At 43.3% G+C, this 25,814-nt stretch overlaps 1 protein-coding gene across 1 annotated transcript; it reads right to left on the bottom strand.

Annotated features, from left to right (window-relative positions):
- Nucleotides 1–4,017: 4,017 nt before the first annotated feature.
- Nucleotides 4,018–25,288, bottom strand: scamp1 (secretory carrier membrane protein 1). Its single transcript, XM_031802781.1, has 9 exons — nt 25,074–25,288; nt 16,380–16,457; nt 15,792–15,902; nt 13,239–13,350; nt 12,980–13,108; nt 7,537–7,696; nt 7,340–7,441; nt 7,050–7,167; nt 4,018–6,787 (listed from the first exon to the last, which is right to left on the bottom strand). Exons 1-9 carry the CDS (start codon nt 25,128–25,130, stop codon nt 6,638–6,640), a joined length of 1,017 nt encoding a protein of 338 aa, XP_031658641.1. The 5' UTR covers nt 25,131–25,288; the 3' UTR covers nt 4,018–6,637.
- Nucleotides 25,289–25,814: the final 526 nt, after the last annotated feature.

Raw genomic sequence — 25,814 nt, 5'->3', positions numbered from 1 at the left:
GTGCTCTTTACGGATGAATCCTGGTTTCAACTGTACCGGGCAGACTGGGTGTTGTGTGTGTGGAAAGCATGTGGGCAAGCTGTCCCAGTTCTTCCATGGCCTGCATACTCACTGTAAGGTCCTGGGTGTCGTGAATGTGGAGTCAGGCTCAGGGAAACAGGGAGTTCAGCATAGTGCTCTTTTAATGCACACACGGTGAAAACACGGCTACCCACTAAACACTGGGTGCTTAAAACAAAATGCCCCAGATACGGGGATGAAAATATAACAGCACTATACACTAACATACAACAGCACGTTCGTCTCTAACCAACACCAGGGTTACAATATTAATTCCCGCACAAAGAAACGTGCGGGCCAGCTGACTAATAAAGCCCAACTAATTACAAACTTAAAACAGGTGCTATCAATAAACATATAAGGAGGGGGGGGGGAATCAGTGGCAGCTAGTAGACCGGCGACAACGACCGCCGAGCGCCACCCCCGAACGGGAAGGGGAGCCACCTTCGGTCGGACTAGTGACACTCACCAGACATGACACCCTTTGAGCATGGTTGGGATGCTCTGGATTGGCAGGTACGACAGTGTGTTTCAGTTACTGCAATATCCAGCAACTTTGCACAGCCATTGAAGAGGAGGGGAACAACATTCCACAGGCCCCAATCAACAGCCTGATCAACTCTATGTGAAGGAGATGTGTCGTGCTGCATGAGGCAAATGGTGGTCACACCAGATACTGACTGGTTTTCTGACCCACGCCTCTGAATAATGGCGCCGAAGGAGATGGCCGCTGTTTTACGATCCCGTAACCAATTGTGCTGCTGTGTATGTTTTTTCACATTATTTGTAACTTATTTAGTACGTAATGTTTCTGCCACCGTGTCTTCTGACCGAAAAGAGCTTCTTGACATTATGGCAGCGATTACTCACCCCGTACTGGAGGAAATCTTCTATTTCAATGAGTCGGACGGGAAGGATTTACTCCAGACACCCGACAAAGGGCCTCATCCCCATCATTCGCAGGAGGAAACGACGGAGGTATTGTGGACGACGGTCCGAGTGTCTTATAAGGATCCGTCACTGAGAGGGTGACCTTTAGTGACCTTTAGCCAATCTCCTGTTTGCCAACTTGCAATCAATCGATAATAAAATAGATGAACTACAAGCACGTGTATTCTACCAACGGGACATTAAAAACTGTAATATCTTATGTTTCACCGAGTCGTGACTGAACAACGACATGAATAACATACAGCTGGTGGGTTTTAAGCTTTTTCGGCAGGATAGAACAGCAGCCTCTGGTAAGACAAGGGGGGACGGCCTATGCATATTTGTAAACCACAGCTGGTGCACGAAATCTAAGGAAGCCTCAAGGTTTTGCTTGCCTAAGGTAGAGTATCTCACGATAAGCTGGAGACCTCACTATTCCTCAAGAGAGTTTGCATCTATATTTTTCGTAGCTGTCTATATACCACCACAGACTGATTCTGGCACTAAGACCGCACTGAATGAGCTGTATACGGCCATAAGAAAACAGGAAAATGCTCATCCAGAGGCAGCGCTCCTAGTGGCTGGGGACTTTAATGCAGGGAAACTCAAATCAGTTTTACCTCTTCTATCAGCATGTTAAATGTGCAACCAGAGGGAAAAAAACTCTAGACCACCTTTACTCGACACACAGAGCTGCATACAAAGTTCTCTCTCGCCCTCCATTTGGCAAATCTGACCATAATTCTATCCTGATTCCTACTTACAAGCAAAAACTAAAGCAGGAAGCACCAGTGACTCGGTCTATAAAAAAATGGTCAGATGAAGCAGAAGCTAAGCTACAGGACTGTTTTGCTAGCACAGACTGGAATATGTTCTGGGATTCTTCCGATGGCATTGAGGAGTACACCCACCACATCAGTCACTGGCTTCGTCAATAAGTGCATCGATGATGTCGTCCCCACAGTGACCGTATGAACATACCCCAACCAGAAGCCATAGTTTACAGGCAACATCCGCACTGAGCTGAAGGGTAGAGCTGCTGCTTTCAAGGAGTGGGACTGTAACCCGGAAGCCGATAAGAAATCCCGCTATGCCCTCAGACGAACCATCAAACAGGCAAGCGTCAATACAGGCCTAAGATTGAATCATACTACACCGGCTCCGACACTCGTCGGATGTGGCAGGACTTGCAAACTATTACAGACTACAAAGGGAAGCACAGCCACGAGCTGTCCAGTGACACAAACCTACTATACTAGCTAAATTACTTCTATGCTCGATTCGTGGCAAGTAACACTGAAACATGCATGAGAGCACCAGCTGTTCCAGAAGACTGTGATATCACGCTCTCCGTAGCCGATGTAAAACCTTTAGACAGGTCAACATTCAGACAGATTACAAGGATGTGTACTGAGAGCATGTGCTTACCTACTGGCAAGTGTCTTCACTGACATTTTCAACCTCTCCCTGACTGAGTCTGTAATACAAACATGTTTCAAGCAGACCACCATAGTCCCTGTGCCCAATAACACAAAGGTAACCTGCCTAAATGACTACCGACCCATAGCACTCACGTCTGTAGCCATGAAGTGCTTTGAAAGGCTGGTCATGGCTCACACCATTATCCCAGAAGCTCTAGACCTACTTCAATTTGCATACCGCCCCAACAGATCCACAGAGGATGCAATCTCTATTGCACTCAACACTGCCCTTTCCCACCTGGACACCCATGTGAGAATGCTATTCATTGACGACAGCTCAGCTTTCAACACCATAGTGCCCTCAAAGCTCATCACTAAGATAAGGACCCTGGGAATAAACACCTCCCTCTGCAACTGGATCCTGGACTTCCTGACGGGCCACCCCCAGGTAGTAAGGGTAGGGAACAACACATCCGCCACTCTGATCCTCAACATGGGGGCTCCGCAGGGGTGGGTGCTTTAATCAGGGGTGCGTCACTTTAATTCTACCTACATGTACACATTGACTCTGTTCGGGTACCCCCTGTATGTAGCCTCCATATTGACTCTGTTCGGGTACCCCCTGTATGTAGCCTCCACATTGACTCTGTTCGGGTACCCCCTGTATGTAGCCTCCATATTGACTCTGTTCGGGTACCCCCTGTATATAGCCTCCACATTGACTCTGTACCGGTACCCCCTGTATGTAGCCTCCACATTGACTCTGTACTGGTACCCCCTGTATGTAGCCTCACTTTTTATTTTACTGCTGCTGTTTAATTATTTGGTTACTTTTATTTTCAATTTTTTACTAAAAATGTTTTATGCATGGTTGGTTTAGGGCTTGTTAGTAAGCATTTCACTGTGAAGTGGTATTCAGCGCATGTGACAAACACAATTAGATTTGATTTACCTTTTTAAAAAGGTTGCCTGTGACCAGCAGATGAATATCTGTATTCTCAGTCATGTGAAATCCATATATTAAGGCCTAATGAATGTATTTCAATTGACGGATTTCCTCATATGAACATATGAAAATGTTTGTTGCATGTTGCGTTTATATTTTTGTTCTTCACTTTCGCTTTGAGTCGACTTCGGCATTAGCCAGAACGGGGCACCCGACTCACGTTCGGGAGGCAGACCGTTTCCAAAACGAATGCAATCACTTTTCAACTGGTGTAAACCGCCTACCAGGTGCCCTGGACAGTTTAATCGTATCCCCTCACTGGGTAAAAATGGAGCATATGATCACTGTGAGGAAGGAAGAATCCTGCATTAAGTTTGGCATGAGGCAATCTGATCCCCTCTGTCCCCGTCTTTTTGTTCCGTTCTATATCTTCCAGTCGGTCCCCGGTATCTGTTTATTAAAGATTACCAACCATGAGTCAATCACAAGGACGTCTAGAATTTTAGTTGAAGGATCAATGTAGTGTCACAATCCATTGCAAGTTGATCAACCACTTTTCAGTACTCCAGATCCTTTAGTTTCTACTGACCTCTGCTTGGCATCAACTAGTAGTGCAGCTTTTAACACCATATCAGAAAGTACCAACGCGAAAAAAGGAGGTAGAGTTGACTTCAATTTTATTTTGTGTTAATACAATAAATATACAAAACTTAAACTACTCAACATGCGACTAAAAAGGAGAGGAGAGTTTCTGTACAGTACAATGAAATGCAGGATACCAGCCGACAAGTTGTCAAACTTTACAATATCTACAAACATCCCTTAAAGTTTGCTTAATTTTTTTAATAACTTCAATTTCATTGTCAGAGTTGAGCAAGACAAATTACATATTCATTCTCAGTACTTTACTATATACTTGATACATAGATTAAAAAGCACAAGTTAAAGCCACAGTCCATCTCAAAACACAAACATCGCTTAGTTTCACCTACTGGCTTTCTCACATTTCCCAGTTGATGCATTTTTTTTTATTGTTTTCAAGCCAACACATATTTAACAGTAACATTCAGGTGCCATTTGTTCAGATTTTCAAAAGATGTAGAATAACTTAGTAGCTCAGCACACACACATTCACTCATACTCAAGACCACAGAGAGATGAATGACTATTAGACTATTAAGGAAAGTATAAAAAGGAGGAAACTCATGAGGATGCCAGCCTGTCTCTGCCCACATTAGTGTTCAATTAAACAACCAGTTATCCTTGTTAAGACTTCACCCCACAACACACACGTCAATGATATTACAGCACACATGGACACGCACACACCCCTCAAACATCCCCAACCTCTCTTCATGTCACATTCAAAGGCTGAAAGTCACAGGTAGGTTCAGTTATAAAAACACTCAAAACAAGACAAGTTAATAAATTGAATGGAATCAGAACTTATTCAGTACTTTCTATCTAACATGAACACAATCGAACTGAGGGGTAGATACAGAACAGATAAACCAATAAACAAGCCTCTGGGAATAGAATAATCTCTCCTTTCACTCAACCATGAAGATACAATAATGAATACTCAGGCGATCAGCATCTACACAGCACAGACCAATGATATAACTGGGATATAAACAATGATATCTCCTGTTCTGAAGGGGTGTTTGGAGAAAGAGGGACTACTGGAGTGATTCACTTTAATGCACAGCATCAACTTTAAACAGACAGAATCCTCCTTTTCATCAGTTCACCCACTCACTGGAGTGTAACCATGGACTTCTATACACACAGATGCCTAGACCAGAGTAGTGTCCAGCTGATCTGCAAGCTTTGTCATGCACGTAGAGTACATCTTGATATAATCCTGAATAGTACCACTGCAACTGAGGTATGTCTCCACCAGAAAACCAAGGCTGGAGACGAGCTAGCTCTCTCACACACTGGAGTCATTTGTTAGCATATAGTTTAGCTAGCATACACGTGTCTCTGCAGGTCTCAAGGCCTAGAATCCAGCAGTTGGGTGGATGTGTCTGAAGGAGTGTCTACATGAAGTGCAACTTTACCACTAAAGCAAGGGACAAGGCTAGAGGATAGAGGCTATGACATTTAGGTTCATGTCATCTGGTTCTTTGTTTATAAGGTATTTTGATCAAACGTTATCAAAGGCAAGACTACAAGGCTGTGAGAAAAGCACGGTTCTGAAAAGGATAAAACAGTAGAAGACAGAATCCTGATTTGAGACTCGTACCTGTTAAGTTGGACAGATGCAACCACAGGTGTCAGAGCTAACTGCTCTCTTTTAACCATAACGTCAACTGAACAATAACATGTCGCGTGACTGCCAACTGTAGACATAATAGTACCCTTCCTTCCTGATTTAGAGTTCTGATCAGTTTACACTCGCTTCTTGAGATTAAACCATTTAGATGTGATCATTCCGAGGTATTAAACAATGTTGTGGAATGCACAGCATTCATCATCAACACTAGCCAGTATCACCACCAGAGGACACACCTCACTGACTAGTGACCATCTCAGCCTGACCGGCTCAGGGTTCAAAAGAAGTAAACAAGTGTTGATTTTATTAAGTGTTACATTTGAACAGTACTTGGCTAAATCCAGTTAATAAAACAGTCGTGGAAGTGAATGGATAGCTACAGCTAAGAGAGTCTTGGTGCAGTGAATTGACTTGGTACAATGCTTTAGAGAATGAGAGAAATATAGTATATAGGCCTCAGCATCAACATATGGAGAGACACTAATATTCATATACACACGCATACAGACAGCTGTACACCCATACATACACACAGCTGCACAATCATATACAGGAAAGTTTGCAAACACTTAGTGACATGACTAAAGGGTATGGGGTAAGACAGACACAGGACAGGAGTGCATTAATAAAGTCACTGTGGTGGGCGGAGTTACAGCCCTCAGGGCATGTGAGAGGCGGGGCTTGGTGGAAGCTGGGTGTCGCCATGTGAGCAGAATGAGAAGGAGAGGGATCAGACGGGGATGTCATAAAGCTCAAAGACTCTATAGGAAGTACATCTGCACTGGGAGACAAATTGAACTGAATGAAACGATTCAAACGAGCCTCTCATTTCTACTTCCTGCTTTCATCTACTATGACATCATAGGTCTCATCCTTCTAGGTGTCATGCTAGTCATGTCAGTAGAGCTAGGTTAGGAGGGCAGGGAAACTCCAGCTCGCTCTGGAGCTTGGATTGGACAGATAGAAGAAAGAGGGCGAGCTCTAGGGGTGCCTGTGGACCAATCAGATCTGTTGCTTGAATGCTCCGCTGGCAGCGTTGGAGGCTGCAGTAGTGGCGGCTGTCTGGACCGTCTTGTTGGCCATGACGCCCGTGGCGAACTCTGCCTGGGCCTTCTCAAAGCTGGCCCCTGTGGTACGATACATACCATGTACCTGAAGAAATGAGGGGGGGGGGGGGGGGGGGGTAGAGAGATGAGAGGGAAGGAAGATCAGAGGAAGGGAGAGAGAAAGGAGACAGAGAGCAGTAAGAAGAGGTAATTATCTACTTGAGCATGTCTATAAATACCCCATGTTCATCATCTCAGAGACCGTGTGGGTGTTCTGGTTCCATTAAGTGTCATCGTCTCTAACACAGTGAAAGGCTGAGTCTCATTCATACCTTTATGAATATAATGAAGAATTGTGTGTGTGGTACCTTTTTGAACATGATGAGGGACATGGTAGCAAGGGCAGTGAATAGAGCAGCGATGAGGATCATGATGATGCCAACAGGGATGCTCTTATTCAGACCAGTCAGAGCTGAGATCCACCCACTGAAGGAAAAAAGGACAACCATAGACAAGATTAAAGGGTGAGTAATATGTAACCTTTATTACTTGTATTTCTATGTGCAATCAAAGTTCATTATGTTGCACCCTCTATTCTCAGAGAACATTGTGACCGTGTCACTTTCTGTCAATATCTGTGATCGCTTCTTGTCCTTACCTGGCACCCCAGCCGGAGATGCCGATGGACTGCATCACATGAACACCAAACTGACAGATGTAGACGAAAAAGAAGACGAAGAAACGGAAAGAGCTGTCACTCCTGGAGAGAGAGGTGGAGAAAGTTTCCTGTTTAATGTTGACAAAGACGTCTGTGTGTGTGTGTGTGTGTGCGTGCGTAATTGTGTATGTAGCGACCTGAAGGCTCCGTAGAGGGGTCTATACCAGCAGACGAAGGAGCAGGGAGTGAAGATCATGAACCAGAGCATGGACAGGCCGAAGTCCACTCCTCTGGACGCATCCACACAAAACCAGGCCAAACAGCCAAACATGTTGGCAAACAGTGTCCCCGTGTGGACTGGAGCAGAACCAAACACATAATATCATTGGTTAGTTAACATTAAATACCCTGCAGATAGAAATGTAAAGTATAGAGCTGATATAAATCTTTGATGTGCAGAAAAAGGTGTAGAAATCAACTCTAAAACATTACATTTCTATCTGAAAGACTTTGATAGAGGATCTCAAGCTACCTCACTGTCCTGCCAAGTCATGCTAATGAAGAACAGGATGTGAGGAACAGGAGGAGGATTAGGAAAGATGGCTACTAAATCATTTAACACACTGAGGAGCCTGGTGGTGCCGTGCCAAGTGGAGCATGAACCAGCACACACAGTGTACACACACAAGAAATGGATAATAAGATGATAGTTGGAGCTGTTTTGTTGGATTTCAGAGCAGCCTTCAATGTTATTGATCATAATTTGTTATTGAAAAACCTCACTTGTTATGGCTTTACATCACCTGCCACCACATGGATGGAGAGTTACTTATACAATAGAACTCAGAGTATTCTTCAATGGAAGCTTCTCTAACATCAGATACAGTGGGGCAAAAAAGTATTTAGTCAGCCACCATTTGTGCAAGTTATCCCACTTAAAAAGATGAGGCCTGTAATTTTCATCATAGGTACACTTCAACTACGACAGACAAAATGAGGGGGAAAAAAAATCCTGAAAAATCACATTGTAGGATTTTTAATGAATTGATTTGCAAATTATGGTGGAAAATAAGTATTTGGTCAATAACAAATGTTTATCTCAATACTTTGTTATATACCCTTTGTTGGCAACGACAGAGGTCAAACGTTTTATGTAAGTCTTCACAAGGTTTTCACACACTGTTGCTGGTATTTTGGCCCATTCCTCCATGCAGATCTCCTCTAGAGCAGTGATGTTTTGGGGCTGTTGCTGGGCAACACAGACTTTCAACTCCCTCCAAAGATTTTCTATGGGGTTGAGATCTGGAGACTGGCTAGGCCACTCCAGGACCTTGAAATGCTTCTTACGAAGCCACTTCTTCATTGCCCGGGCGGTGTGTTTGGGATCATTGTCATGCTGAAAGAGCCAGCCACGTTTCATCTTCAATGCCCTTGCTGATGGAAGGAGGTTTTCACTCAAAATCTCACGATACATGGCCCCATTCATTCTTTCCTTTACACGGATCAGTCGTCCTGGTCCCTTTGCAGAAAAACAGCCCCAAAGCATGATGTTTCCACCCCCATGTTTTACAGTAGGTATGGTGTTCTTTGGATGCAACTCAGAATTCTTTGTTCTCCAAACACGACGAGTTGAGAAAACTTCAGACGGGCCTGGACATGTACTGGCTTAAGCAGGGGGACACGTCTGGCACTGCAGGATTTGAGTCCCTGGCGGCGTAGTGTGTTACTGATGGTAGGCTTTGTTACTTTGGTCCCAGCTCTCTGCAGGTCATTCACTATCTCCCCCCGTGTGGTTCTGGGATTTTTGCTCACTGTTCTTGTGATCATTTTGACCCCACGGGGTGAGATCTTGCGTGGAGCCCCAGATCGAGGGAGATTATCAGTGGTCTTGTATGTCTTCCATTTCCTAATAATTGCTCCCACAGTTGATTTCTTCAAACCAAGCTGCTTACCTATTGCAGATTGTCTTCCCAGCCTGGTGCAGGTCTACAATTTTGTTTCTGGTGTCCTTTGACAGCTCTTTGGTCTTGGCCATAGTGGAGTTTGGAGTGTGACTGTTTGAGGTTGTGGACAGGTGTCTTTTATGCTGATAACAAGTTCAAACAGGTGCCATTAATACAGGTAACGAGTGGAGGACAGAGGAGCCTCTTAAAAGAAGAAGTTACAGGTCTGTGAGAACCAGAAATCTTGCTTGTTTGTAGGTGACCAAATACTTATTTTCCACCATAATTTGCAAATAAATTCATTAAAAATCCTACAATGTGATTTTCTGGACTTTTTCTCCTAATTTTGACTGTCATAGATGAAGTGTACCTATGACGAAAATTACAGGCCTCTCATCTTTTTTAAATGGGAGAACTTGCACAATTGGTGGCTGACTAAATACTTTTTTGCCCCACTGTATGTACAGTGCGGTATCCCTTTGGGCAGTTTCCTTGGGCCGTTACTCTTCTACTATTTTTACACTTGTCTTTCAAGAAGCTAAAAGGACTAACACTGTTTGAATACTCATACTACCCACACTAACCGTACCATTTGTGACATGAATTGAGTATATAGTGAGCTTATTGGTCATAGTATGGATATAATTAGTATGCCACTTATACATCAAAGGGTTGCAAATGGTCTACTTTCCAGGACATTTCTGGGAATTTTCCATGGGAAGTTAAGCCCTGGAGTTTTGCTTCCATTCATCAAAAAAAGTTAGCTTAGAACAGTGAACATTTTCTATGGGATAGACAAGGCAATTCTAGGTCTTGTGGCATATTTTGGTTAAACTATCAATGAAATTGCAACCCTCTGCATGCACAGTGCATTCTTCCATCACATGTACAGCTGATGCTCAAGATCTTTCACAGTAATGATATGCTACGGAGCCCACACTACTACACTGTCTGAGCCAAGGACGACATGCTTTCTGGTAAGTTTTGATTACAATACTGGGTGGGGTAAATATATTTTATATGACATACATCATTTTTTGTTAACTAGTAAAAAAAATGCACAGAGAACTAACATCAACAACATGCATGACAGTCTCATGGTTGAGGACAAAATTACTTATCTTCTAGCCTTAAGACATTTGTGTTTAAAAATGCCTAACCACTTGTATAATCTATTTGTTTACACTTCAAAACAGATACACAGTACATACCCAACACACCAATATGGGTTTCTTCATGGTACTCAAACCCAAAACAGATTCAATGCACTGCTCAGTTATGTATAGAGCCAGATGTTACTCAGGCAAAACTAACTGCAAAAATCTCTGAAGCTGGAGACTCATATCTCCCTCACTAGCTTTAAGCACCAGCTGTCAGAGCAGCTCACAGATCACTGCACCTGTACATAGCTCATCTGTAAATATCCCATCCAATCTACCTCATCCCCATACTGTATTTATTTATTTATCTTGCTCCTTTGCACCCCAGTATCTCAACTTGCACATTCATCATTTGCACATCCTACCATTCCTATATTGTAATTACTTTTCCACCATGGCCTATTTATTGCCTTACCTCCCTTATCCTACCTTATTTGCACATGCTGTATAAAGATTTTCCTACTGTATTATTGATTGTACGTTTGTTTATTCCATGTGTAACTCTGGGTTGTTGTACGTGTCGAACTGCTTTGCTTTATCTTGACCAGGTCACAGTTGCAAATGAAAACCTGTTCTCAACTAGCCTACCTGGTAAAATAAAGGTGAATAAAGACACTGTGATACAATATGTTTTAAAGCTAAACTTGCTTTTTATTTATAAAAAATAAGCAAGTTTAGCTTTAAAAAAACACATTTTATCACAGCGCCTCTTTGTAAAGCTCTCATTTAACTGTAGTGTATATAAGAATACCACTAGGCTACCATGGGGCGGCAAGGTAGCCTAGTGGTTAGAGCGTTGGACTAGTAACCGGAAGGTTGCAAGTTCAAACCCCCGAGCTGACAAGGTACAAATCTGTCGTTCTGCCCCTGAACAGGCAGTTAACCCACTGTTCCTAGACAGTCATTGAAAATAAGAATTTGTTCTTAACTGACTTGCCTAGTTAAATAAAGGTTACAAAAAAAAAAGAATACTGTGTAAATACAATTTTTGTTGTCTTTCCTATATACACAATGTAATATCTTATGTTGTTCTTGTCTATTACTGATCTGTACTTTGTCATGTATTTGTACATTTTATGTGGACCCCAGGAAGAGTAGCTGCTGCATGTGCAGGAGCTAATGGACCCCAGGAAGAGTAGCTGCTGCATGTGCAGGAGCTAATGGACCCCAGGAAGAGTAGCTGCTGCATGTGCAGGAGCTAATGGACCCCAGGAAGAGTAGCTGCTGCATGTGCAGGAGCTAATGGACCCCAGGAAGAGTAGCTGCTGCGTGTGCAGGAGCTAATGGACCCCAGGAAGAGTAGCTGCTGCATGTGCAGGAGCTAATGGACCCCAGGAAGAGTAGCTGCTGCGTGTGCAGGAGCTAATGGACCCCAGGAAGAGTAGCTGCTGCGTGTGCAGGAGCTAATGGACCCCAGGAAGAGTAGCTGCTGCGTGTGCAGGAGCTAATGGACCCCAGGAAGAGTAGCTGCTGCGTGTGCAGGAGCTAATGGACCCCAGGAAGAGTAGCTGCTGCATGTGCAGGAGCTAATGGACCCCAGGAAGAGTAGCTGCTGCATGTGCAGGAGCTATTGGACCCCAGGAAGAGTAGCTGCTGCGTGTGCAGGAGCTAATGGACCCCAGGAAGAGTAGCTGCTGCATGTGCAGGAGCTAATGGACCCCAGGAAGAGTAGCTGCTGCATGTGCAGGAGCTAATGGGGATCTTAATAAACTAAACAGTGTTCACACACGGCGTACAACACAGTCAATTAAATAATTTACAATGAGCAGAACTCTACCTTGGGGCTATAATAATGGCATGACTCTGGGCATTGTATAGAGTCTGGTGTGTTGTAGTCTACAGTCACATTGGCATGGACAGTCATAACTATAGCGGCAGGATTCTGAACCATACTGAGGAATCTAACACTTCTATAATGTTCTCTGGTGAGACGGGGAAAAACACATAAGGTGTGGGGAAAGAGAGGAGAAGGTGAGAGAGAGAGATGCAGAAAGGGAGATACTGTATGAGAGAGGTAGGAGGAGTGCCCAAGACAGGTTGGAACTCCCAAAGCCTCCCCCAGTCACATGACTAGCTGCATCATGTGGTAGTGGATTTCCACCCTGTACTATTGGCTCATATTGAATACATGCTGCATTTACGTGTTCCTTTGTACCACTTCTCAATGGCCTTTTCAGCTCTAAGATATGCTGTCAGACAAGACAGCTGGGAGATTTGGAGAATAGTATTTTTTTTAAGCTTGCAACAAAACTCAGGCAAAAGTTCAGGCATATTGAATGTACAATTCTAAAAAGTGTACATTTGCCATAGTCTGACTTGACAAGGGAGCAGAGCAGTTAACATATGAGGTCACACTTATCCAGATGTAGTACATGATCTTGGGTAGAGACTAGAGCTAGGTTTATGTGGTTATGAGGTTTAGGGAACATAGATACAGTCGCTCACACTTATCCAGATGTAGTACATGATCTTGGGGAGAGACTGGAGCTCGGTTTATGTGGTTATGAGGTTTAGGGAACATAGATACAGTCACTCACACATCCAGATGTAGTACATGATCTTGACAGTCTTCTGGAAATCTACAGGGATGTCCACTGTGATGTCATGGTAGAAACAGGGACCCACAGGGAACTTCTCTGGGAGAGGAGGCCAGTTGTTTTTCCTACCTGAACCAGGAGAGAGGAGAAACATGCTTGAATGATGTTGCTAAGATCTTGTTTGAACTTTTGGGTCTGACAAAGCTTAACAATGTTTTAATGTGGAAACATTGAATGTTGTATGAAGGTTGGTGCCAACCTCCTGATGCGTTGAGGGACTGCATCTCTCTCTCCCGGCGGTCTAGCTCTGCTGCCTTCCTCTCCAGCTCCTCCTGTCTCCTCAGCAGCTCTGCTGAAGCCCGCACTTGCTCCTACACACACAGTCAAACAGGGGGCAATGACACTACAGTACACAGAGATGTTGCGGACGTTATGCAGACTGAGGCTCCATATGGCTGACAAGTCTGAGTTGATCTCTATGACAGTTAACTTCAAGTCAACTTGAAATTGAGGCAGCTGACCTTGTTTTGTAATGTACAGTTGAAGTCGGAAGTTTACATACACTTAGGTTGGAGTCATTAAAACCCATTTTTCAACCACTCCACACATTTCTTGTTAACGAACTATAGTTCTGGCAAGTCGGTTAGGACATCTACTTTGTGCATGACAAGTAATTTTTAAAACAATTGTTTAAAGACAGATTATTTCACTGTATCACAATTCCAGCGGGTCAGAAGTTTACATACACTAAGTTGACTGTGACTTTAAACAGCTTGGAAAATTCCAGAAAATGTGATGGCTTTAGAAGCTTCTAATAGGCTAATTGACATCACTTGAGTCAATTGGAGGTGTACCTGTGGATGTATTTCAAGGCCAACCTTCATGCTCAGTGCCTCTTTGCTTGACATCATGGGGAAATCAAAAGAAATCAGCCAAAAAAAAGATTGTAGACCTCCACAAGTCTGGTTCATCCTTGGGAGGAATTTCCAAACGCCTGAAAGTACCACGTTCATCTGTACAAACAATAGTATGCAAGTATAAACACCATGGGACCACGCAGCCATCATACCGCTCAGGAAGGAGACGTGTTCTGTCTCCTAGAGACGAACGTGCTCTGGTGCGAAAAGTGCAAATCAAACCAAGAACAGCAGCAAAGGACCTTGTGAAGATGCTGGATGACACAGGTACAAAAGTATCTATATCCACAGCAAAACGAGTCCTATATCGACATAACCTGAAAGGCTGCTCAGCAAGGAAGAAGCCACTGCTCCAAAACCGCCATAAAAAAAGCCAGACTACGGTTTGCAACTGCACATGGGGACAAAGATTGTACTTTTTGAAGAAATGTCCTCTCGTCTGAGGAAACAAAAATAGAACTGTTTGGCCATAATGATCATCGTTATGCTTGGAAGAAAAAGGGGGCGGCTTGCAAGCTGAAGAAACCCGTACTTCACGGTTGGGATGGTGGTGGCAGCATCATCATGTTGTGGGGGTGCTTTGCTGCAGGAGAGACTGTTGCACTTCAAAAAAATAGATGGCATCATGGGGGGAAATTATGTGGATATATTGAAGCAACATCTCAAGACATCAGCAAGTTAAAGCTTGGTTGCAAATGGGTCTTCCAAATGGACAATGACCCCAAGCATACTTCCAAAGTTGTGGCAAAATGGCTTAAGGACAACAAAGTCAAGGTATTTGAGTGGCCATGAAAAAGCCCTGACCTCAATCCTATAGAACATTTGTGGGTAGAACTGAAAAAACTTGTGCGAGCAAGGAGGCCTACAAACCTGACTCAGTTACACCAGCTCTGTCAGGAGTAATGGGCCAAAATGCACTCAACTTATTGTGGGAAGCTTGTGGAAGGCTACCTGAAACGTTTGACCCAAGTTAAACAATTTAAAAGGCAATGCTACTAAATTGAGTGTATGTAAACTTCTGACCCACTGGGAATGTGATGAAAGAAATAAAAGCTGAAATAAATTATTCTCTCTTCTATTATTCTGACATTTCACATTCTTAAAATAAAGTGGTGATCCCAACTGACCTAAAACAGGGAATCTTTACTAGGATTAAATGTCAGGAATTGTGAAAAACTGAGTTTAAATGTATTTGGCTAAGATGTATGTAAACTTCCGACTTCAACTGTATCTGTGTGTGTGTGTTTGGCAGAGACTACAGTGTCAGCACAGATGACAGCACAGTCCCAGTCGTCATCTCCAACAGCTCTCTCTCCATGCAAGTCAGAATAATTAACGCTCGGCTTCTTACTTTACAAAATGCTAATTGCCTCGCTAACGTGTGTGCCTCATCTGTAGCATGCTACAACTGCAGGTGAAGCAATATCTGCATTTGACATCATTAGCCATCGCTAGTCACTAGCCATCTACTGAAAAAGAATGCTGAACAATGCATCTTTAAAGTACAAAGGATTTGTATTTAAACAGAGAAGAGAAAGGATACTAGTCATATGCCTGATTGCCAACTTCCTGGTACTGCATTCTGAAACTCTCTGTGTGTATGACCAAGGACAAAACTGTGTCAGTAAGATTAAGGCGTTTCTAGCTAGGCTATCTCCACACTGTCACAAACAGCTTTTATTAGAACACTCCACATGCTGAGGGAGAGCCTGCTGCCTCCTAGCCAGGAGCTGTCACACAGACCCCAGGGGGGGGCATGCATGGTGTTTATATGGAAATACATTCCATCGCGAAAAGGTGCAGCTGTAGAGCTCTCCTCTCTTTTCTTCAGAGGGGTGGAATTGTATGGTGTAAAAGGGCAGAAGAGGTTGTGAGGTGTGTGTGTGGGAGGGTACCTGTGTCTGTTGAGGCTGCGAGTATGCAGGTGGTTCTTCCGTAGGCTTCATGATGGCTGGCTGTGTGTTGGTGGTGGGGGCAGGTACTTTGGGTGCAGTGCCAGGAGGGACCTGGAAGAAAATAGAATCATCACACACTGGTTTAGTGTCAACCCACACCCTATCCTCCATGTAGTACACTACTTCTGACAAGAACCCCATGTAGCTCAGCTCAAAACAAGGTAGTGTACTAGTGGTCCTCTATTGGTAGAACATGGTGCTTGCAACCCCAGGATAGTGAGGTCAATTCCCGGGACCACTTAAAATGTATGCACATATGACTGCTAAATGTCTGCTAAATGTCATATATCACTAACGAGGGAATAGGGTGTTAGCTGAGAAGCAGACATTCAGGAATCAGAATCTTCAACCACTCCTCCTGGAAGTTAACGCTGAATATAATACCATAACGAACACTAATCATCTGTAGTCACCATCAGTACCATATCAGCTCTTCTATTTATCTCATCAATGGTGTCGCTATCTCACATCCAACAGCCCACTTCTCCTCAACACGTCTAAGTGTGCAGTGTACTGTGCAGTTCTCACCGGCTTGGCATCTGTGAAGGGGTTGTACTCTTCCAACCCTGGAGGAGCATTTTGTGTTACTTGTGTCACTGACGGATCCTGAGAGGAAAGGAAAAGAGAGAACAAAGTCAGTGTTCATACAGTATATCACCAGAAGCAGTGAGGCAGTCAACAGACTGCACTCCCATGTAGTAAATCAGGCCTTAATAACAGGCTCTCAAATTGCCTAGCCTATATCTGCTGCATTACCATGGTGTGATGAATGAACGCTAAAGCCACTCGTGTGACGTGAACGGATCATCTGTAGTGGATGCTAGCCTAGCCTAAGCTTACTTCAACCAAACTATGATGTCTGCTTACAAATCAAGAGCACCACCAGCCTCATCTACCTAACCTGGCCTCAGGTTTTCAAAAGAACAAACAGAACATACTTTTCATCTGAAGAAGAGAATTCCTCCACAATTACAAGGCTGCAGACAGACCGACCCCAACAGCAGGCTACCCTTCACTGTCAACCCAGGGCTATAATCCAAAACTGGCAAAGACAGGATGATTCCAATCATTTTCCCCACCACAGACAGCTATAAATATGGCAGAGCCCACTAGTTAGAGAAGAGAACGCCTTCCTCTGCTAAGAAAAAAAGACTGGGTACTGCTGCTGGCATGCTGTGCAGTGTAGACAGATACAGTCTAGGCTAATCATTATATTTCATCAACCTTTATTTTAGGCTATGCAGATTCAATGTTGGTATCAGTCAGTTAAAATCTCAGTTTCATTGGCCTACTTTGTTCTCCAGTCTCCTTGTAAATCCAGCAGGCAACAGCTAGGCTATTTGCCAAGTGCTAAAAGTAGGCCTATATGTGCACCTCCCAGGACTGATGCATTGTTTAACTACTGTGTGTCCACTGTGTCTACAGGTGTGTGCTGCGGTCAGCTCTGAAACAGAGAAGAAGGTGTGCTGCGGTGTAGTCTATATCATCACTGTGTGTGTGTGCATGGTGTAGGGTGCATTTCAGGTAGCCAGCTCACAATGACAAGAAGTTTCACTCATACAGCATAAATTCAGATGAGACTCAGGTTCAGTGCAGTCCAAGATAGCAGTTTATACTGGATTTATTGGCTACAGACTAGTGCAGTGGAGTATAGCCAGTTACAGCCGGTACAGTCCAGGTCTGTCCCAGTCCAACCCTCCTCCTCTGTTCTGACTGAGTCTCATGTCTGTGTTTAACAGAAGCAGGCTTCTCCTTGTCCCGAGGACAGGTCAGTCATCAATATTTCAGGGTATATAGTGATGAATCTGTAATAAGGTCCTGACGCACAGCCACAAACACACAGCGCTTAAGTACAAGCACAGCACATGGAACTTCAAAACTACAAGACAAGCTACTGCTTTTGTTAGCCTACAGTACAACAGATTCAACAGGTTGGACCGATCTAGGTTATGTGAAACACAAAAAACATCTCAGTTAATATTAGAAATGAGGGGCCGTTAACATAGCTCCACGAGAAGGTGAAGTATTCCTCTCCTTCTGAGAGCATCTCACAGAGAGAAAGCAGCCGTACAGGCAGTCACTACTGCCACAGCAACAATGACGCTGACACGCACAATGTAAACACACAAACACGTGGGTGTGTGTGTTAGATAGGGATAACTTGTAGCCTCTCTACATCAATCTCATGGAGACATTGCAACAACGACTTCTTCATCAGCTCTTTGGTAGATGGGTTTTAGGAAGGCAAATTATTTGATAAGAGAAACTACCATGAAAGAGCAGGAAGCAAGTCAGGGGAAAGCAGCCAAAAATACCCGAAGCACCAGCTGTCACCATGACAGCACCATATGATTTCATGAACTATTGAAGAGAGCCCGGAGTTGCAGGGAATTAATCACAAGGCTACTGGCTTCAAGGCTTAAACAGGCTGAAATGGGGAGTCAATGAAAAGCGGCTATGAAAGTAAACTGACTCCTGAGGTACTGACCTGTTGCACCCTCTACAACCACGGATTATTATTTGACCCTGCTGGTCATCTATGAACATCTTGAAGAACAATCTGGCCGTAAATGGTCATGTACTCTTATAATCTCCACCTGTCACAGCCAGGGTTCCCGGGTGGCGCAGCGGTCTAAGGCACAGCATCTCAGGGCTAGAGGCATCCCTACCGACCCCGGTTCGATTCCAGGCTGTATCACAGCCGGCCGGGATTGAGAGTCCTATAGGACGGCACACAATTGGCCCAGCATCGACTAGATTGTCATTGAAAATAAGAATTTGTTCTTAACGGACTTTCCTAGTTAAATAAAGGTTCAATAAAAATAAAGAGGACTAACTACCACCCAGAACCTGGTTCCTCTCTAGGTTTCTTCCTAGGGTCCTGCCTTTCTAGGGAGTTTTTTCCGAGCCACCGTGCATTGCTTCCTGTTTGGGGTTTTAGACTGAGTTTCTGTATAGCACTTTGTGACATCTGCTGATGTAAAAAGGGCTTTATAAATACATTTGATTGATTGAACTAACAATGCCATTACCGACAGCGGTCTTAGAAATCCTGTGTTCTGTTAGGTTAGCCTAGGCCTAATTCTGGGGTGCACAGATTTTGTCATTGAGGACAGCAGTCCCTGCTGCTTCACATCCATGCCTTTTAAATCACTGAGAAACGATGTGTGTGCTGTGCACTCTGTGCAATATGTGATTTATTGATCCATGACAGGGAGGAGCCAAACAACAGGACAGCAGCCCACTAGGACTGGGGTAAGGCAGGCACTCATGTCCCAATTCAAGTGACTGAGTGACAAATGTGAGCACTTCAGATGGAATCACGACAGCCTTCCAGCTCTGAAATCTGACCAATCCTGGATGTCCACACACACACACACACACAGTACCAGTCAAAAGTTGACACACCTACTCATTCAAGGGTTTCTCTTTATTTTGTACAAATTTCTACATTGTAGAATAATAGTGAAGAAAACTATACAAATAGAAAACTGAAATAACACATATGGAATCATGTAGTAACCCCAAAAAAGTGTTAAACAAATCAAAATATATGAAAGATTCTTCAAAGTAGCCACCCTTTGCCTTGATGACAGCTTTGCACACTTTTGGCATTCTTTCAAACAGCTTCATGAGGAATGCTTTTCCAACAGTCTTGAAGGAGTTCCCACATATGCTGAGAACTTGTTGGCTGTTTTCCTTCACTCTGCGGTCCAACTCATCCCAAACCATCTCAATTGGGTTTAGGTTGGTTAATTGTGGAGGCCATGTCATCTGATGCAGCACTCCATCACACTCCTTCTTGGTCAATGAGCCCTTACACTGCCTGGAGGTGTGTTATAGGTCATTGTCCTGTTGAAAAACAAATGATAGTCCCACTAAGCGCAAAACAGATGGGCTGGTGTATCGCTGCAGAATGCAGCAAAAATCTCAATTTGACCAAAGGACAGATTTCCACCGATCTAATGTTCATTGCTCGTGTTTCTTGGTCCAAGCAAATATTTTATTATTCTTAAATGGGGGCCCTTTAGTGGTTTCTTTGCAGCAATTCGACCATGGAGGACTGATTCCTCTGAACAGTTGATGTTGAGATGTGTCTGTTACTTGAATTCTGAAACATTTATTTGGGATGCAATTTCTGAGGCTGGTAATTCTAATGAACTTATTCTCTGTAGCAGAGGTAACTGTGGGTCTTCCATTCCTGTGGCAGGCCTCATGAGAGCCAGTTTTATCATAGCACTTGATGGTTTTTGCAACTGCACTTGAAGAAACTTTCAAAGTTCTTGACATTTTCTGGATTGTCAGACCTTCCTGTCTTAAAGTAATGGACTGTTGTTTCTCTGCTTATTGGAGTTGTTCTTGTCATAATATGGACTTGGTCTTTTACCAAGTAGGGCTTTCTTCTGTATGCCACCTTTACCTTGTTACAACACTACTGATTGGCCCAAACGCATTAAGGAAATAAATTCCACAAATTAACAAGGGACACCTGTTAGTTGTAATGCATTCCAGGTGACTACCTCATGAAGCTGGTTGAGAGAATGCCAAGAATGTGCAAAGCTGTCATCAAGGCGAAGGGTGGCTACTTTGAAGAAGCTCAAATATTTTGATTTGTTTAAAACTTTTTTGGTTACTACATGATTCCATGTGTAATTTCATAGTTGACATCTTCACTATTAATCTACAATGTAGTTAAAAAATAAAGAAAAACCCTGGAATGAGTAGGTGTGTCCAAACTGGACTGGTACTATATATATTTTTTAGGGTCCCATTAGCTGTTGCAATAGCAGCAGCTACTCTTCCTGGGGTCCACAATCTGCAGCAATACGTGAGAGCAGAGAAATGCAAAGAGGGACTAATCGTGTATAGTCCAATAAATAAATTACTGTTTGTGGCACTGTGGTTAGCACACCACAACTCGTGTTGAGTTACACACATTTCTATACAGCACAGTTAGCTGTAGGAAGTACACCATTCATACCTTCTCTAACAAAAAAACCATGCTTACGATCAATTATCAATCATCCTTACACATAGGCCTAAGCATCAACCTACAGGCCAAGCCACATTATTCAAAGAGCAAGGAGGGGACAGAATTGAATGAGGGTAACTCTGCTGCTCCCAGGATTGACAAAGCAATGATTACAGAACAAGAGTGTGTGTGTGTCTCAGAGTTGAGAGCTAGCAAGCAACCGTGGCAGTGATTAAACTGTAATTTAATTGAAACAGAGAGAGAAAAGGCGAGAAAGCAAGAAAGAGGTTTGTGTCCTAAACAAGGAACAACTAGCCTGGGAAGTAACCTAACCAAGTAAAACTGAACTCTGCGATGCAGGCCTATTTCTCATCAAAGGAGTTGAGCGGCGCCTAGTGTGGGCGGACTGCAGGTCGCGACATCACATAAAATTAAGTTATCAAAACTACAGATTTCAGCAACCAAATAGCCCGCAATTACACGGGTAAATGTCCATGTGATGTTGCGAGCTCCAGTCCGCCCACACTAGTCGCCGCTCAACTCTGTTTATATGAAGTTGGCTACATCATCGAGTTGAGTTTTACTTAGCTAGGAAGCAGCCTAGGCAAACAATACAAAGCAGGACCTGTTCACCAAGCAAACAGGGTAAAATGTGCTGTGAGGATCAAATACACAGTTTCTCCCTGGTGAGACACTTCTACATTGACAGTCTACAGATCTAAGTAAGTGTTACGTTCCTCTGTTTCTGTGTTGTGGTTTTGTTTGTATGTATGTGTGTTTCAGGATGGCTTCCCGGATTCTTCTAAGCAGCTGATTGGTCTGCCCCATTGATGATTGGAGCTGACCCCACCCTCTCGTCAGAAACAGCTGTCTTCAATTACCAACTCCTTCTCCAGCTATATAAGCCAGTGTTCTGTTGCTCAGAAGGGAGATATCCTGTGTTGGTTGTTGTTAGGAGAGATTTGATTAGTATGTCCTGTGTTGGTTTTTGTTAAGTATTTTGTAACAGTCCTGCGGAGGTATGTTTATTTCCAAAGGACTGTTTTGATTATTGAACTTGTTTGTACTTTTCTGTTTAATTTGTTCCCGGGGGGGACACCTAGGGAGTGCTTAGACAAGAGACCTGTGGGCATACATAACCTGCAGTATTTACTGTCTATACACACTAGGTAAGACCTGGGCGGACCACCCTCTGTATTTTGGTTAGTGCACCAGGTGGTGCTAAGTTAGGTAGGTAGTGGGTAGGCAGGTAAGGTAGGAGAGGGGGCTTTGACATTTACTTTCTTTGGTTCCGTCCAGACCCTTTTCCCCAAAATTACTGTGTGATGGAATAAATTCCATGTAAACAGTACCATTCTGTGCCTTTGTCATCCTTACTCGCACCTACAATCCCATATCCCTTTCACTCCATGGGGAGTTGAGTTGTAGCAGGGTGTTGCGGTCGCTCTTCCTAGAGGCGTACGTAACAAATAGGCTACAATTATCATAATGAAAGCAATGCAACATCTCATCTTACAACCACCACAGTAGCAGGTATCAATGCAGAATTCCTGGAAAGCAAAAGTGGGGTCACAGAATTGTTGTGTTTTTTTTACTTTTAAAATGTTCCTAGGCAAGTCAGTTAAGAACAAATTCGTATTTACAATGATGGCCTACCCCGGCCAAACCCGGACGGCGCAGGGCCAGACTCCCGATTCAGCCTGGATTTGAACCAGGGACTGTAGTGCCTTAGACTGCTGCACCCCTCAGGACATCACAGCAGCACATCAAATGACTGTAGTCATCCATCATTTTGTTTTGATGAAACAACTTAAATTATTGGCTTGAATAGAGTATTCTACCTGTCAATCACAATGTGGTGATTGAATTCCTAGACAACAGTTGAGACAGCGGGCTACCATTAGACCACACACCTCATGCGAGACTTCCTACCACAAAATCTACCACTGTTTACACAGAAGGAATATGGTGCAGTTTGGACAAAGTTGGAATCAGATGTTTATTTGATAGCGAAAGACATTTCACTTTATGTCTGGTAAATACAGTTCCTAGAAATTATACATATGCTTTTGTTGTCAGGAAACTTTTTTTTGTGATGTCAGTTATATTGTGGTATTGTTATTTTCCGTCACCAAACACCAGAACGATGACCAAACTACCTATGTTGTGTCCAAAGCGACCTGAGCAGATGGACATCCTCAAAGACTGGGATTATCATTCCCAGAATCACTGACAACAAAAGGTGCCCCAACAGTGCTCCCATTCACCCCCTCTTCAAATCCCCTGGATTATTTATTCCTAATACATCACAGACACACATTTTTATAGCATGTGGGTTGTGCTCAGACTTCTACTCTGCAGACTTTACATTAGTAAGCATCAGCGTGTGGCCATTGAAGATTAACCTACATTGTGTCAGTTGTGAAAGGGCGTGTTTTGGACATAAAGGTATGTTGTTTCCCATTACATAAAAAATGGTCAATGCTACATAGTCCAATACAAGCAACACTTCTGCCCGATGAAGTCTGTAACACTGCTGTCATGTCCACCATGTCTGTAACACTGCTGTCATGTCCACCATGTCTGTAACACTGCTGTCATGTCCACCATGTCTGTAACACTGCTGTCATGTCCACCATGTCTGTAACACTGCTGTCATGTCCACCATGTCTGTAACACTGCTGTCATGTCCACCATGTCTGTAACACTGCTGTCATGTCCACCATGTCTGTAACACTGCTGTCATGTCCACCATGTCTGTAACACTGCTGTCATGTCCACCATGTCTGTAACACTGCTGTCATGTCCACCATGTCTGTAACACTGCTGTCATGTCCACCATGTCTGTAACACTGCTGTCATGTCCACCATGTCTGTAACACTGCTGTCATGTCCACCATGTCTGTAACACTGCTGTCATGTCCACCATGTCTGTAACACTGCTGTCATGTCCACCATGTCTGTAACACTGCTGTCATGTCCACCATGTCTGTAACACTGCTGTCATGTCCACCATGTCTGTAACACTGCTGTCATGTCCACCATGTCTGTAACACTGCTGTCATGTCCACCATGTCTGTAACACTGCTGTCATGTCCACCATGTCTGTAACACTGCTGTCATGTCCACCATGTCTGTAACACTGCTGTCATGTCCACCATGTCTGTAACACTGCTGTCATGTCCACCATGTCTGTAACACTGCTGTCATGTCCACCATGTCTGTAACACTGCTGTCATGTCCACCATGTCTGTAACACTGCTGTCATGTCCACCATGTCTGTAACACTGCTGTCATGTCCACCATGTCTGTAACACTGCTGTCATGTCCACCATGTCTGTAACACTGCTGTCATGTCCACCATGTCTGTAACACTGCTGTCATGTCCACCATGTCTGTAACACTGCTGTCATGTCCACCATGTCTGTAACACTGCTGTCATGTCCACCATGTCTGTAACACTGCTGTCATGTCCACCATGTCTGTAACACTGCTGTCATGTCCACCATGTCTGTAACACTGCTGTCATGTGTAACGCCAAGCACTAACTGCCTACCAACATCAATTTCAATGAGTTGTCCTAAATGAATAACTCACAAGTGCTTAATGAATCAACATGAGATGAGGCCACATAAGTGTGTGTGTGTGTGTGTGTGTGTGTGTGTGTGTGTGTGTGTGTGTGTGTGTGTGTGTGTGTGTGTGTTAGACCATATACGCTGCCGGTCTAGCAGAGATAAACAGTTCAGGTTAAGACGCACCACAATAGATGGGTTGCAAATCATAAGCAAGTTAACGTTAGCTAGCTAGATGTAGCAGCAAGCATACTGACACTGATAACATCACACATGACAAGAATACGCTAAATCATATAGCTAGCTAGTTTACTCTACTAGCTAATATCGTTTATAAATAATTGCCTGATATAGTACAACTTTATATTTGTTCCAAATAACGAATTGCGAGTTACTGTACTGTTAACGTCTAGGTTGAAGATGACAATATATTTTCGACCTAGGCTAATGTTAAACGTTTCCTAGAAAGTATTGCAAGCTAGCTAGCTGACGTTACTGCTGCTATGTTGTCAGTCATGCCAGGAGAAACGAGCTGACACTGCTACCGTTAGAAAACTAGCTAACGTTAGCTTAGTAAGCTAACATGCACTCAACAAAGATGACATAGCTTGCTAGTTATAATAATCAGACTAACCAGTTAGCATAGCCAAATGACAGACAGGTGAGTATTACACCTACCTGAAAAGGATTATTGAATTCAGGGTCCGCGAACGGGTTGTGGTCGAAATCTGACATCGTACTTCGATGATGTTTTCAATGATTAAAAACCGAAGTGGTAGTAAAAAATAAACAGCTGTACTTCAAAACAACGGCTGCAGCTAGTCTTGTCGCGGATTGCTTTGACCTCCGTTCCACCAGCAAGAATAAGCAAGACCTAGCCAGAATAAGGCAGTGACCTCGGCGATTGTCCTTCAAAATAAAAGTTCAACAATGAGGATTGTGAAAAATAATACAAGTGGTCGGAAATCTTTAAAATTTTATGAGGAAATGTTAGCAGACGTATAATGTTGTTTAACAATATAAAAGAGGGAATAAAGTGAATCGCCTTTATAGCACAAATAACATTACAGCATTGACAATGTTAACATCATTAAAAGTAATGATTACCAGATAGTTATCACTGTAACAGTAATACAAATAAAAAACATTTGTTATAATGCTACTATTAATACTAATAATAACAATAGTAATAATAATATTATAATTATAATAATCAACTTTAGAAAACACTTTTAAATCTCCAATTAGCCCATTGTTGGTATTGCACAATGTTCAGTGCGGTTTCATATTGGACATACTACACCATTGTACACAATTCCCTTTACATTGTGTCTCAGTAAAAGGAGGTTCCATTCTACTCAGGAAACAAAACATGGCTCACATTTGGGAACACACACAAACGGCTTCAACAGGAGGAGG

Source organism: Oncorhynchus kisutch, linkage group LG23 (genome assembly GCF_002021735.2).
Source record: "Oncorhynchus kisutch isolate 150728-3 linkage group LG23, Okis_V2, whole genome shotgun sequence".
Lineage (NCBI taxonomy): Eukaryota > Metazoa > Chordata > Actinopteri > Salmoniformes > Salmonidae > Oncorhynchus > Oncorhynchus kisutch.
This window is presented reverse-complemented; position numbering and strand designations above follow the sequence as displayed.